The sequence below is a fragment of the Neolamprologus multifasciatus genome, chromosome 2 (genome assembly GCF_963576455.1).
Source record: "Neolamprologus multifasciatus chromosome 2, fNeoMul1.2, whole genome shotgun sequence".
In the NCBI taxonomy this organism is placed as follows: domain Eukaryota; kingdom Metazoa; phylum Chordata; class Actinopteri; order Cichliformes; family Cichlidae; genus Neolamprologus; species Neolamprologus multifasciatus.
Genome location: NC_140440.1, coordinates 19,049,674 through 19,060,675, shown reverse-complemented (window position 1 = coordinate 19,060,675; position 11,002 = coordinate 19,049,674). Strand labels below are relative to the sequence as shown.

Below are 11,002 nucleotides of genomic sequence, written 5' to 3'. Positions count from 1 at the left end.
ACACATAATATAACTTGCTGTGTGGTCCAGACCATCCAGTAAGTTTCAGGCTTATTTTGTAATTTGTTTTTAAATTATCATTTATATTATCTGTTTCTTGGGACTATCCATACTTTCTGCCACGTATCTGGATCTGCGGCTCCCTGCCCACTCCCCCAGTCGTGCTATGCAACACTGCAAGTTTTGGTACTGATCCAATTACAAGTACCGGTAATTAAAAAAATATTTATTTAACACAAATCAGTGGACTGAACTTAGAGGGTAGAAACAAATTATTGATCCTATTGAACTAGTATCAGTTCAATAGTATTGATCCTATTGATATTTGGATGGATAGTCCTTCTCTTCTGAGGGTCACCAAGACTTTCCAAATCCAGCCGAGAGATGTAATTTCTTAAGCCTGTTGTGAATCTGCTCCATGGTCTTAAGCTGCTGTGACAAAACCTCACCTAGGAGCTGCACAGGAGGCATCCTGGTCAGATGTTGAAGCACCTCAGCTGGCTCCTTTAGATTAGGAGCTCTACTCTGACCTCTTTCCAAATGACCAAGCTTCTCTTTATCAGCATGCTTGGATTAATGATAGCTGACAACTTAGACCTTAGACCTATAGCTGAGTTTAAACATTTCTGACTTGTGGAGATAAAGTTTTTTTCCATCACTTACCAAAGAGTTGAAAGTGATTATAGACACATAAAGTGTAAATATGAAGACGCTGCCAGCAGTTGATTAGCCTAGCACAATAACCAGACAGAGCTGGAAGCAGCTAGCCTGGCTAACGGACCTCCTAGCTTTTGTTTACGCGTATTTTAAAGAGTAGGTGCGAGGAAGTAGCAGCATTTGTTTACCTTTTGGGGCCTTTCTACACATACTGTTGGGATTTATGTTTATATGTACGGCTAATATCTCATAAGTAGCATCACATATTTGTGTGTTGTCTTTGACGGTCCACAGTGTAACATAGTAAGATCCCCTTCACAAGAATGTGGATGGAGGTTGTGATACCTACAAGGCAACAAGGTCATAAATCTGCTCTTATGGAACGCACCCTAGCTCCGTCTGACCGGAGGATAAGAGGTGGTTGTCATGGTAACGGTAGTGTTGCTAGCAGAAGGCTGAAGTGCACAGAAAGCTGCAGAAGAAGAAACGTAAGCATTGGATCTCAGTCAAACAAGGAGAACTTTTGACCTTTGACCTTAGTGTCCTGTTTAACACACATAATAAAAAGCATTCACTGTCTGGGTGTGGGGCTCTTTGTTCGTTTGGGTCTCCTGAGCGAGCAGAGAGACCCTGCAGCCATTTTTTAAAAACTTGAACCTTCAATTGCTAAATAAATTTAAGAAAATGCACTTTGAGCATATTTGTCTTCTCTCTCTCTCAAAATTAACCCAACACAGTTGTTTTGATAACTAGCCTTTTCTGTCCATTTTGGCCTTTTGTCCACATTTTATGTCACTGAAAACAGAGTTTTCTGAAACTTGGTGTTTGCCTTTTATTAACTCTTACATCAGACTGTGTGCTGTGTTGCTTGCACGACAAAATATTATTGCTTTATCTTTTTATGCACGTTTAGATGCTAACACATGCAAAGGACTCACGCTCCTGTGTTTTTAGAAAGACAGAGATTTCTACATTCCACATTCAGTTAAGACATTTCTGTTATGCCCATCTTTGTTCACCTAATAAAGTTGTTCCATTAAAGATTCTGATTGGCCAGTATTTGTTATTGTTTTCAGCATTTTCATGTAGATGGACAATATTTTCAAATCAATTCTTGTATGCACAGATTTTTTTAAATGAAAGCAGAAAATCTCTATTTTAAAAAACAATACTTTAGCAAGTGTTGAAGTAGCCAGCGTGTAGATTAAGATGAGCTCAAGTTCTGAGTTAAGGCCATTACGCCTCGAGCGCGTTGCAAAGAAGCAAGTTTGGATCAGAAAACAGAATTTTTCTGATCCAAACTTGTCGTGTTACACAGATACACACCAAAAGCATTTCTGCAGAAAATGAATTTTTTTTTAAAAAAAACTTGAAGATGACATCATCAAGCCGTTGCATGTTTTAAACTATGAGCACGCTTGTTGTTTATTTGGATCTGAAAAATTTAGCTCGGTTTTAAAAAAAAAAGCCCCAAATTTGTCATGCAAAAATTGGTCGGTGCGAATGGCTGCATTAAAAATAGATGAAAAATGAAAAATATTTTTAAGGCACAAAATATTAGCTTGAATTTTACATGTCCGGTGTGTAAAGGGCTTTAGTCCTCGCTATTATGACCACTGTCTTCAAAGTGTTTATTCGTCAGCACATCTAATTCTGAATTAATGAATGAATCCCAACAGCCTCTGCTGACTTGAAGCATCTTTGACTTTTTGATACTGCAGTGTTTTTACAGAATCACTTCAAAACATCTGGTTTCAGGATATGAGATGAAGCGACTAAAATGGATTTCAGCCTGAGTACATGGGGGCTCTACACGAAGATGCCAGCATCTCGAAGCATTTAAGACCTGAACTGAAATAAAAACCGAGTAGAGGCCAATATTACTCATGAAAATAATCTTAAGTAAGATTCTTTACACATTTTCCCATTAATTCAGAACGACAGGAGAATTTATTAAGACCCTTCCCATACAATGTGAAAACTGCTCTAAAACCCATTCTTCTCTATGGCTCGCACACACCATAGCACATGCGCACCTATGTGAAAAGGCCTTTGCACTTCCAAAGATATGCACTCTGATTTTCAGTACAATCGTTTTCTGGTTGGTAATAAACTGCAGCTGCAGTAAATTAGGTGCAAATTGATTACCCCCTATGAAAAATGACTCGTCATTATCTTTAAACATTAACTGATCTGACACAACAGATAAATATCAACCACTTCCATAACTTAATGTGGTCTAAATCACTAATATCTTTCAACCAGGGCAACATCAATGTTTCAGCAATTATCAGTGCAAACACTAATAAATTCCATAACCTACTAATAGCTGTCAACTTAGTGACCAACAGCCGTGCGTCAGCTGACACTGGGGTTACCAAACAGGAGAGAAAAAGTTATTTCAACCTTCAAAACGTGCTCGACGTGTTGTGTATCTGCTGTAGTTTTGATAGCAAGTGAGTGTGCTCCATAGACACACATGAGAGATTTTCCCATGAAGAGTAATTAAATAATGTTTTATGCCCAAAATCAAAGTGCACGGAAACACATTTAAGAATGTGGATGACAGCAGTTAGATGTTGTGTTTCTCCCCTGGAGCTGCTGTTGAGTCATATTCTTTTGTTGAGCGCGCCGAAATGTCTCGAAACAAACAACCAGCTCATTATTTTATTGCCACAGTGGTCTACGAGCAAATGGCTTTGTGTTCTGCTCCCTGTGTTTGTTCATGCTATGGCTCTTTTTTAATCACTTACACAATCTTTGTCTGCTATTCGCAATCTGTTACGGCTGGAAAGAAGCTTAACGCCTACTGTTACATGAATTCATAACTTGTCTTTACTATTTTCTGCCCGACTTATCCACAAATTTCATATTCGCTATTTCAGATTAGTTAATCCTTCTTGTATGTGAAAGATGCTTTGCAGTAGGTACTATACAAGAGAAGCTTTTCATGGTTGATCAGGTCCTGGCCAAAGCTCCCCTCACCCTTTTTTGAGGACTTTCATTCTGGCCAAATCCATTTTACTTTCAAACCCTTTTGGCCAACATTCAACAATTTTCCATTTCCATCCCTCGTTTTAATTTTGCAACCTCTAACCTGCTGGCACCAAAAGCGACACGTCTTAATTATTCAAAAGGAAGTAAACTGTATTCATTAAATATAAATCTGTTTATCCTAATAAATTTATATATTTACAGTGTTGGTGCAGTTGAGTTCAGAACAATGGCACACACGTCCACGCATCTTGCCAGGTGCAGGGTACAAAAATAGGAAAATGAATAAAATCCATGCTTTATCTTGACTGCAGGCCAGAAGAGATCAGTTGAAGCTGATGAGGACCTTTTCAGTCAAATGAAGCACGATGTAATAGAAAGAGGACAGTAGCATACTCCAGTGTGCAGGTGTTCCTTCTTATGTTGAGTCAGGTTTTTCTAATTTTGCTCGCTTGTTCCCATGCTTGCAGTTTCAGGACTCAGGAAGAAAAAAATAAATGTATTCTTAAGTGCTTTATGGGCACATTTTGTTCATCTGTTTGGCAAAAACAACACGTTCTACATAATGTTCACAAACTCCAGTAATCCTTATTTACTTCCCATGTGTTAAAAGACACGTCTAGCCACCTTTAGCCACCATCGTGTCCTTTGATAAGTAAACCACCCAGTAGACCATGTTAAATGCGCCAAACGACACGGGGAAGAGGATCCGTGCATACTTGTCAATTTTACTGGTTCCGCCCATACCAGCAGTGGTGGGCTGGGAGCACGGCGTCTGCTTCGGCTCCAGTTTGTTCCCCATCATCTGGATGCGCTCCAGCTTCGGGCCCAGCAGATGCTGCAGAGAGGAAGTGCTGGCGTTCTGCTTGCACGGCGTCCCCGCCATTACGTCTGGCGTAGAAGCTGCACCCTGAGGCGTACTCTTCACCAGCTGCGCTGAGGAAGACGCAACGCTGAGCAGGCTCTCAGACTTTGGGCTGGAGCGGGAGAGGGTGGAAGAGCTGCCATTGGCTCCACTGGCTAAAGGTCGCAGCGGCCTTCCTCGCCCTACTCCTGCAATGTTGGTGGTGGACTGGGCTCTCTGTTGACTGCTCGACTCTTGGTGGGAGATATAATTCATGCGCTTCCTCAGATTACCGTTCGTATCAGGATTTTGCTGCGAGAGAGGAGAATAACCATATTTGAGTCAGGGTGATAAGAAAGTTTACTGACACTGACATTTAAATTTGTTCCTCGTGTTTTAGTTCAGTTTAACAGCTTGAAATACATTTCATTGTGACATTACCAATAAGTTTGATGTGTCACATGGCCCTCTTCCTATTGAAAAAACAAAAGTTGTATCCAAGATGGCCGACTTCTAAATGGCCACCATGGTCACCACCCATCTTGAGGAGTTTGCCCCCTCACATGCCACAAACAGGACTTTAATATCACCAACCATTCCCATTTTATTACGGTGTATCTATATAAATGGCCCACCCTGTATACAAATGTAACGCCAACTGCTGCACCTGTAAGAAATAACAAACATACAACACCTGGAACACAAAAATTTGAAAATGCACAGGTACATAAATCAACAATCTTCTTGTGGGGGGTGTGAGAGAGAGAAAGAGAGAGAGTGTCGAGTGTGGGTGTGTGTCTTTGTTAAGAAATTTACTTGAAGGTGGGGAGCCGGCCAGAGAACCGCGCCATCCGCAGCCCTCAAGAGTTCTGAAGACCTAAGTCCACACATCTCTGCAATATCTGCACGCTCATTCCAGCAGGAGAATGAGGAAGGCCCTAGATTGGGTCCGCACGGCCAAGGGGTGGGAGTCCCAGTGGCGACGGGCAGCCGACCCCACTGGAGCTGCCCACCCTAGTGTGAGTCGAGATCAAGGCTCCAGGTGCCCAAGAACCGCTTGGTACCTTTGCCTGGGAAGTTCTTGGCGCCACGGAAGAGGTCCAAGCGACAGAAGGAGTTCCAAGACCACCGAGTGAGTGGGTCAGTGACGACACCAGAACGTCCAGCCACAGTCCCCGGAACCAACAAACACCTGCATCCCAGCGGGGAGTGATGGGGATGGTGAACTCCTCCCTCCATGCCCATGTCCAACAGAGGCCAAGGCTTATTTGTTGTGTATTATTGTAAGTAATGTTCCCAGTGCAGTCCTTTCTAGAATAAATTGGGTTTTTTTTCTGTATTTAGCTTGAAGTGGTTAGGAAGGAATTTTCCAGATTTATCACCATGTTCAAAGTTCTCCAAATGCAGCCCCCAAAGCCCTCTGCAGAACAGGCCAGATTTAATAATACAATGATGCACTACTTTATTCTATGCACTTTAAGCATTTTATCCACCTCTACCTTTATATTTAGAATTACCATTTATCCTATGATATGTCTTTAGACTGTGGGAGGAGACCAGAGAACCCTGAGGAAACCCAACCAGTTTGAACCAAAAGCCATCTGACAGGCAATAGTTTTAACCCCTGTAACACCATGCCACCACTTATTGATAACACTGGACAAATCCAACTGGAATTCTTGATTGAGTTTGTTATTGAAACCAGCTCTCAGTTTGGATTCGGGAGATTATTTCTCTGTATTACTGTAGAAGCTTAATCTTAAAATATAAACTGTTGAATTGATGTTGAAGGAGCGTTAAAACAATAAACATATTTCGTGCAAAGAATTTTTTCATCTCTCCTTTCGTCTTCCTGTTTGAAGGAGTTTGCAGGATAGGTGAAGTTTACTTCTTCCCCACAATCTTTGTCATATTGATCTGATCACAGTCCCCCGACACAGATGGCCTTCATTTGTGAAGGCAGACGACAGACTGTGCGTAATACAGGTGTCACTTACCATGGCTTTCACTCATTTCACACAAGCTTAAGACAGAAAGTAGGTGGCACCGTATCGGGGTAATGCACTGTAGCGTCAAAGGAGCTTATCCTTTGAAAGTTGATGTTTTCAAGCAGAGTGTGATACTAAGGCGTCTGGTGAGTCTGGTACTAAGGCATTCGCAGGAATAATCCACCAACACCACCCCCACCCCTTGAATTAGAAAGGATCCAATGTTATTGTGTCCCGTGTGCAGCAGAGGAGGAATGTGTGCGTGTGCGTGGAGTTTGTGTCTCAACATGGAGGAGGTAAAATGCTGAGGAGTTGGAACCATCAACACACTGTGACCCATGTGCCAAGCCCTCTGGTAACAGGACCTGCTCTTGAGGAAGAGAGTATTAATTTCCCCCCCTGTTGCCAGAGCTGTCCTGAAACCTATACAGATGTATTCGGACTGCGTTGCCATGGCAACCCCCTAATCCATTGAAGCGCTGTTGTCACTATACTGCATTCAGGCATGATTACGCCACACTGGGATTTAGGCAGAAGGGAACAACTTAAAGTAGTTACTGTAAAACGGGCATATCCGCTGGTGGGTTACGTCAACTTCAATGATCGGTTAACAGATGACCTATGATTTCCACTCTTCAGAAGATTATGCAGGCTGAGACAAATACATCGCACGTGTTTATCCGGCGCCATGAACACGTTCCTACAGTTACATAAACAGCACTGCAACACATTCATCATATCTGACTTACAGCTTTAAAATAGCTTCATGGTATATTCATGAATCCTCGTTGAATCCATATAACTTGCCATGGTGTCGATGCAATTTGCTTAAACTTCGTCACACAGAAATAGACGCTTATGTCAGTTCATGCACGTAGAATTTCAAAAGAAAGGTTGCACACCTCGTGACTACTCCCAAACATCTGGGCTGTGAAGCTGTTTTCAGACCTGTCTTATTTTCTCTCTCACACACATTTTTTTCTGTTTTTTAACAAGCAGTTGTTTTTCATTTGACAAGCAAGATTTCATTTGTAAAGTTCTGGGACCAGGTTTCTCTAGCTTTCCTTAACACCCTGTAAGCAGGAGCTCAGCTGACTGCTCTCACATGCAGGAACCACTTCTGATGATTCAAACGTGTAGGCTAAAGGCAGTAAGCACATAATAAGGGACATGCTCTGTGAGTGCTCCTTGAAGTAACGTGTGATCAGATTATTGAGCCACTTTGAGAGAAACAGAAGTCACCTGCAGCACTTCCTCTGCGTCCTTGACCTTGACAGGCGTGGATTGGGGCACCGGGGGACATTTGGCTGGCTTCTTTTTGGCGCGCTCAATCTGTGCATTGGTGAAGTAGTTGACAGCGGCAAACTCAATGAGGGCGGAGAAGACAAAGGCGAAGCAGACGGCGATGAACCAGTCCATCGCAGTAGCGTACGAGACCTTGGGGAGGGAATGGCGAGCACTGATACTGAGCGTTGTCATGGTCAGGACGGTGGTGATGCCTTGGATGGTTTGTGGGAGAATAAAAACAAAAGAACACATGAGCCTGTATCAAAGAGGGAGTTGACATAAATTCTTTCATATTTGATCAAAGCACATAATTAGTCTGAATTTGACTCAATTTGAATGTAAGTAGAGTTGCAAAAATATCCATCTCACTGGGAAAACTGAGGCTTCACCACAGACTGGTATGAATTTTAACACTGCAGATCTGAATAGAAAACCAGATGTGTTCAATAACCCATATATTATGTTCTTCTCATCAGGAGATTTCATTAACTAAAGGCAGAAAGATAATGAACCATATATACAGTATAGCTTTGCAATAGAAACATGTACAATAGAACCACAAAAGGCATTTGTCCACTTGAGCTACTCGGAGAGTTTCACTCGACTCTGTACTCTGAGGACTGATGTTTGTTTATACATACAAACAAATTTTCAGAGACTCAGCAGTAATTGGAAAAGCCAGCATAACTTTAACATAAGGTTTGTGGTTAATACTTAGGAGAATATCCTTTGTAATCAATGACTGTCTGAAGTCTACAATTCATGAATATCACCGACTACTGTTTCCTCCCTCGAGCTGCTATGCCTTTATTGCAGCTGCTTTCAGTTGCTCCACTCTCGAGTTTGTCTTCAGTATCTGTAAACCTGCTCTATTTTGTTGAGATCTGGTAACTAATCTGGCCATTTCTTTGCCTTGAAAAACTCTTGGGTTTCTTTTGTACTTTCTTTGGGTCATTTGGACTGTGGAGCGCTGTATAATCAGTTTTCCAGCAGAATCTGAATCTGAACAGAAAGTACATCTCTGCGAACTTCAGAATTCACCCTTTTACATCAGTCAGGAGTCATCCAGTTCCACTGGCAGCCATACATCCGCTTGCCATAACATTGCCTCCACCATTTTTGCAAATTGCACTTTATGTAGTCCTGTGTTGATTGTCTGTTATATGTCATATGCAGCACCACGGTCTTGGAGGAACATTGTCTTGTTTCGCTATGTTCTGTACCACTGCACATGGTTGGAATGACAATAAAGCCACTTAACTTAACTTGAATTTACTTGACTTGAAAATGGGGGACTGTGTATAAAAGTATGTGTAATGAAGTATGTGTAATGGCCAAACACTTGCGGTGCGATCGTGGCTCAAGAGTTGGCAATTCGTCTAGTAATCGGAAGGTTGCTAGTTCGAGCCCCGGCTCGGACAGTCTCGGTCGTTGTGTCCTTGGGCAAGACACTTCACCTGCCGCCTACTGGTGATAGCCAGAGGGGCCGATGGCGTGATATAGCAGCCTTGCTTCTGTCAGTCTGCCCCAGGGCAGCTGTGGCTACAACTGTAGCTGCCTCCACCAGTATGTGAATGCGAGAGTGAATGAATAGTAGAATTGTACAGCGCTTTGAGGGCCTTGAAAAGCGCTATATAAATGCAATTCATTATTATTATTATTACTTGCACAATTAAAAAGTAAGTAAAAGTAAAAATTGTACTAAGTGACAAATTAAAGCTAAAACGTCACATCTTGACCGCCTGATTTAGAATCCATAAGATGGTGTAAAGACTAAATTAAGTCTAAATTAGAAACATTTTGTCACTGTCTATAAACTTGTCGACCTAACTGTATATGCCCCTTCCTGTGAATTGTCTGTCAGCACTATTCTCCAGTCTCATTGGCAATCACTTCCATCAATAACTTGGTACCAACCCACTTAATTTCTTATATCATAGTCCTGCTAAAGATAGTCAAGGTCTTTATGCAGCAGATGAATTAAGACATCTAAGCAATGGTCAGCATGCTCTATCTCCAAATACTGTTTGTATAACTAAGCATTAACTTATATTATGCCACTGTGAGCTCGCAGTTTCCTAACTACAAGGTGGGCCATTTATATGGATACACTGTAATAAAATGGAATTGTATCCATATAAATGGCCCACCCTGTATATCACATTAACACTGGTAACTCTCAAATTGTGGAAATAATTCAAATAAAGAAAGGTTATACATCACAGAGCTAGAGGACACATTGACTGATGTTCATGCAGACACCATCCCGGGACTGAATGTCATGTGTTCTCATTTATTTGTCGCTGCACTACCCAGCGAGGGACCATAAAAATAAAATGAGACACCTGTCTGACCAGCACCCAAGGTTATGCGGGGCTCCTACAATAACAGAAGGTCACCGTATAAGCCTGAGGCTCGTCACTCGCCCTTGGTACTATTAACCAATAGCAATAATGGGATTTGGAGAAAATCCCCTTTATGCCAAAGATCTGGAACAATCTGTGCGTCATAGCCCTTACCCAACATAAACGCATGTCTCCTTTGCCCGGACGTGACCGCCATATAATTACCTGTCAGTCAAAAGCAGCTGGATGACATTGATAGGTGAACTGCAGCTCAAGGCCACAGACTGAGGACGTTACCCTCTAATAGAGAGCTTTTCTTAACATAGCCAAAAGAATGAAACAGTGGGTGTTTTCCATTAAAATTAAAGCTTTCGCGGAAACATTTCACTGACTCTGGAATTGATTATGTATATATTCGGAAGCCATTCTTTCGCCATAATTATGCTTGGTTTGGATACTTGATTGTTCCAAGCGCTGCATAGAGAGATGTTTTTTTCATGTTGGTACTTCAGGAACATAAAGCTTTGAGGTTATTAGCTTATAGCAGGAAGCAGAAAGAGTGAAAGCAGCTGTGCAACAACAAGTGCAGCATATATCTGAATAGACTGTTACTTATGTAGCTAAATAAGAAGATACAATAAATTGCATGAATTAGTATGCTTCATAGGATAGTCGGGCTAGCTGTTGTGATTGCTAAATGTTAGCTTTTCCCTCATTTTGGACATGTGACCATGTAGGGTCGAATTAATAAGCTTTCAGTTACATAGTCCTACTATTTGACAACCATTGCTCACTGGGAAAAAATGTTCCTAGACTGGATGGCAAAGGTTTGTCTCGACAGTATAAGTTCCACTTTTTCAAACTTGTTTGCAACAGGGCTTTTACTT

The 11,002-nt window shown here is 41.7% G+C and overlaps 1 protein-coding gene across 1 annotated transcript in view; it reads right to left on the bottom strand.

Annotated features, from left to right (window-relative positions):
• Positions 1 to 284: 284 nt before the first annotated feature.
• The window catches only part of gabra4 (gamma-aminobutyric acid type A receptor subunit alpha4), a 28,931-nt gene continuing 18,213 nt past the window's right edge, over positions 285 to 11,002 (bottom strand). Inside the window, exons 9-10 of the mRNA XM_085172770.1 lie at positions 7,726 to 7,982; positions 285 to 4,807 (exon numbers count right to left, since the gene is read on the bottom strand). Coding sequence (XP_085028896.1) covers positions 4,271 to 4,807; positions 7,726 to 7,982 — 794 coding nt within the window. The 3' untranslated portion in view covers positions 285 to 4,270. The remainder of the gene's footprint in view (positions 4,808 to 7,725; positions 7,983 to 11,002) is intronic.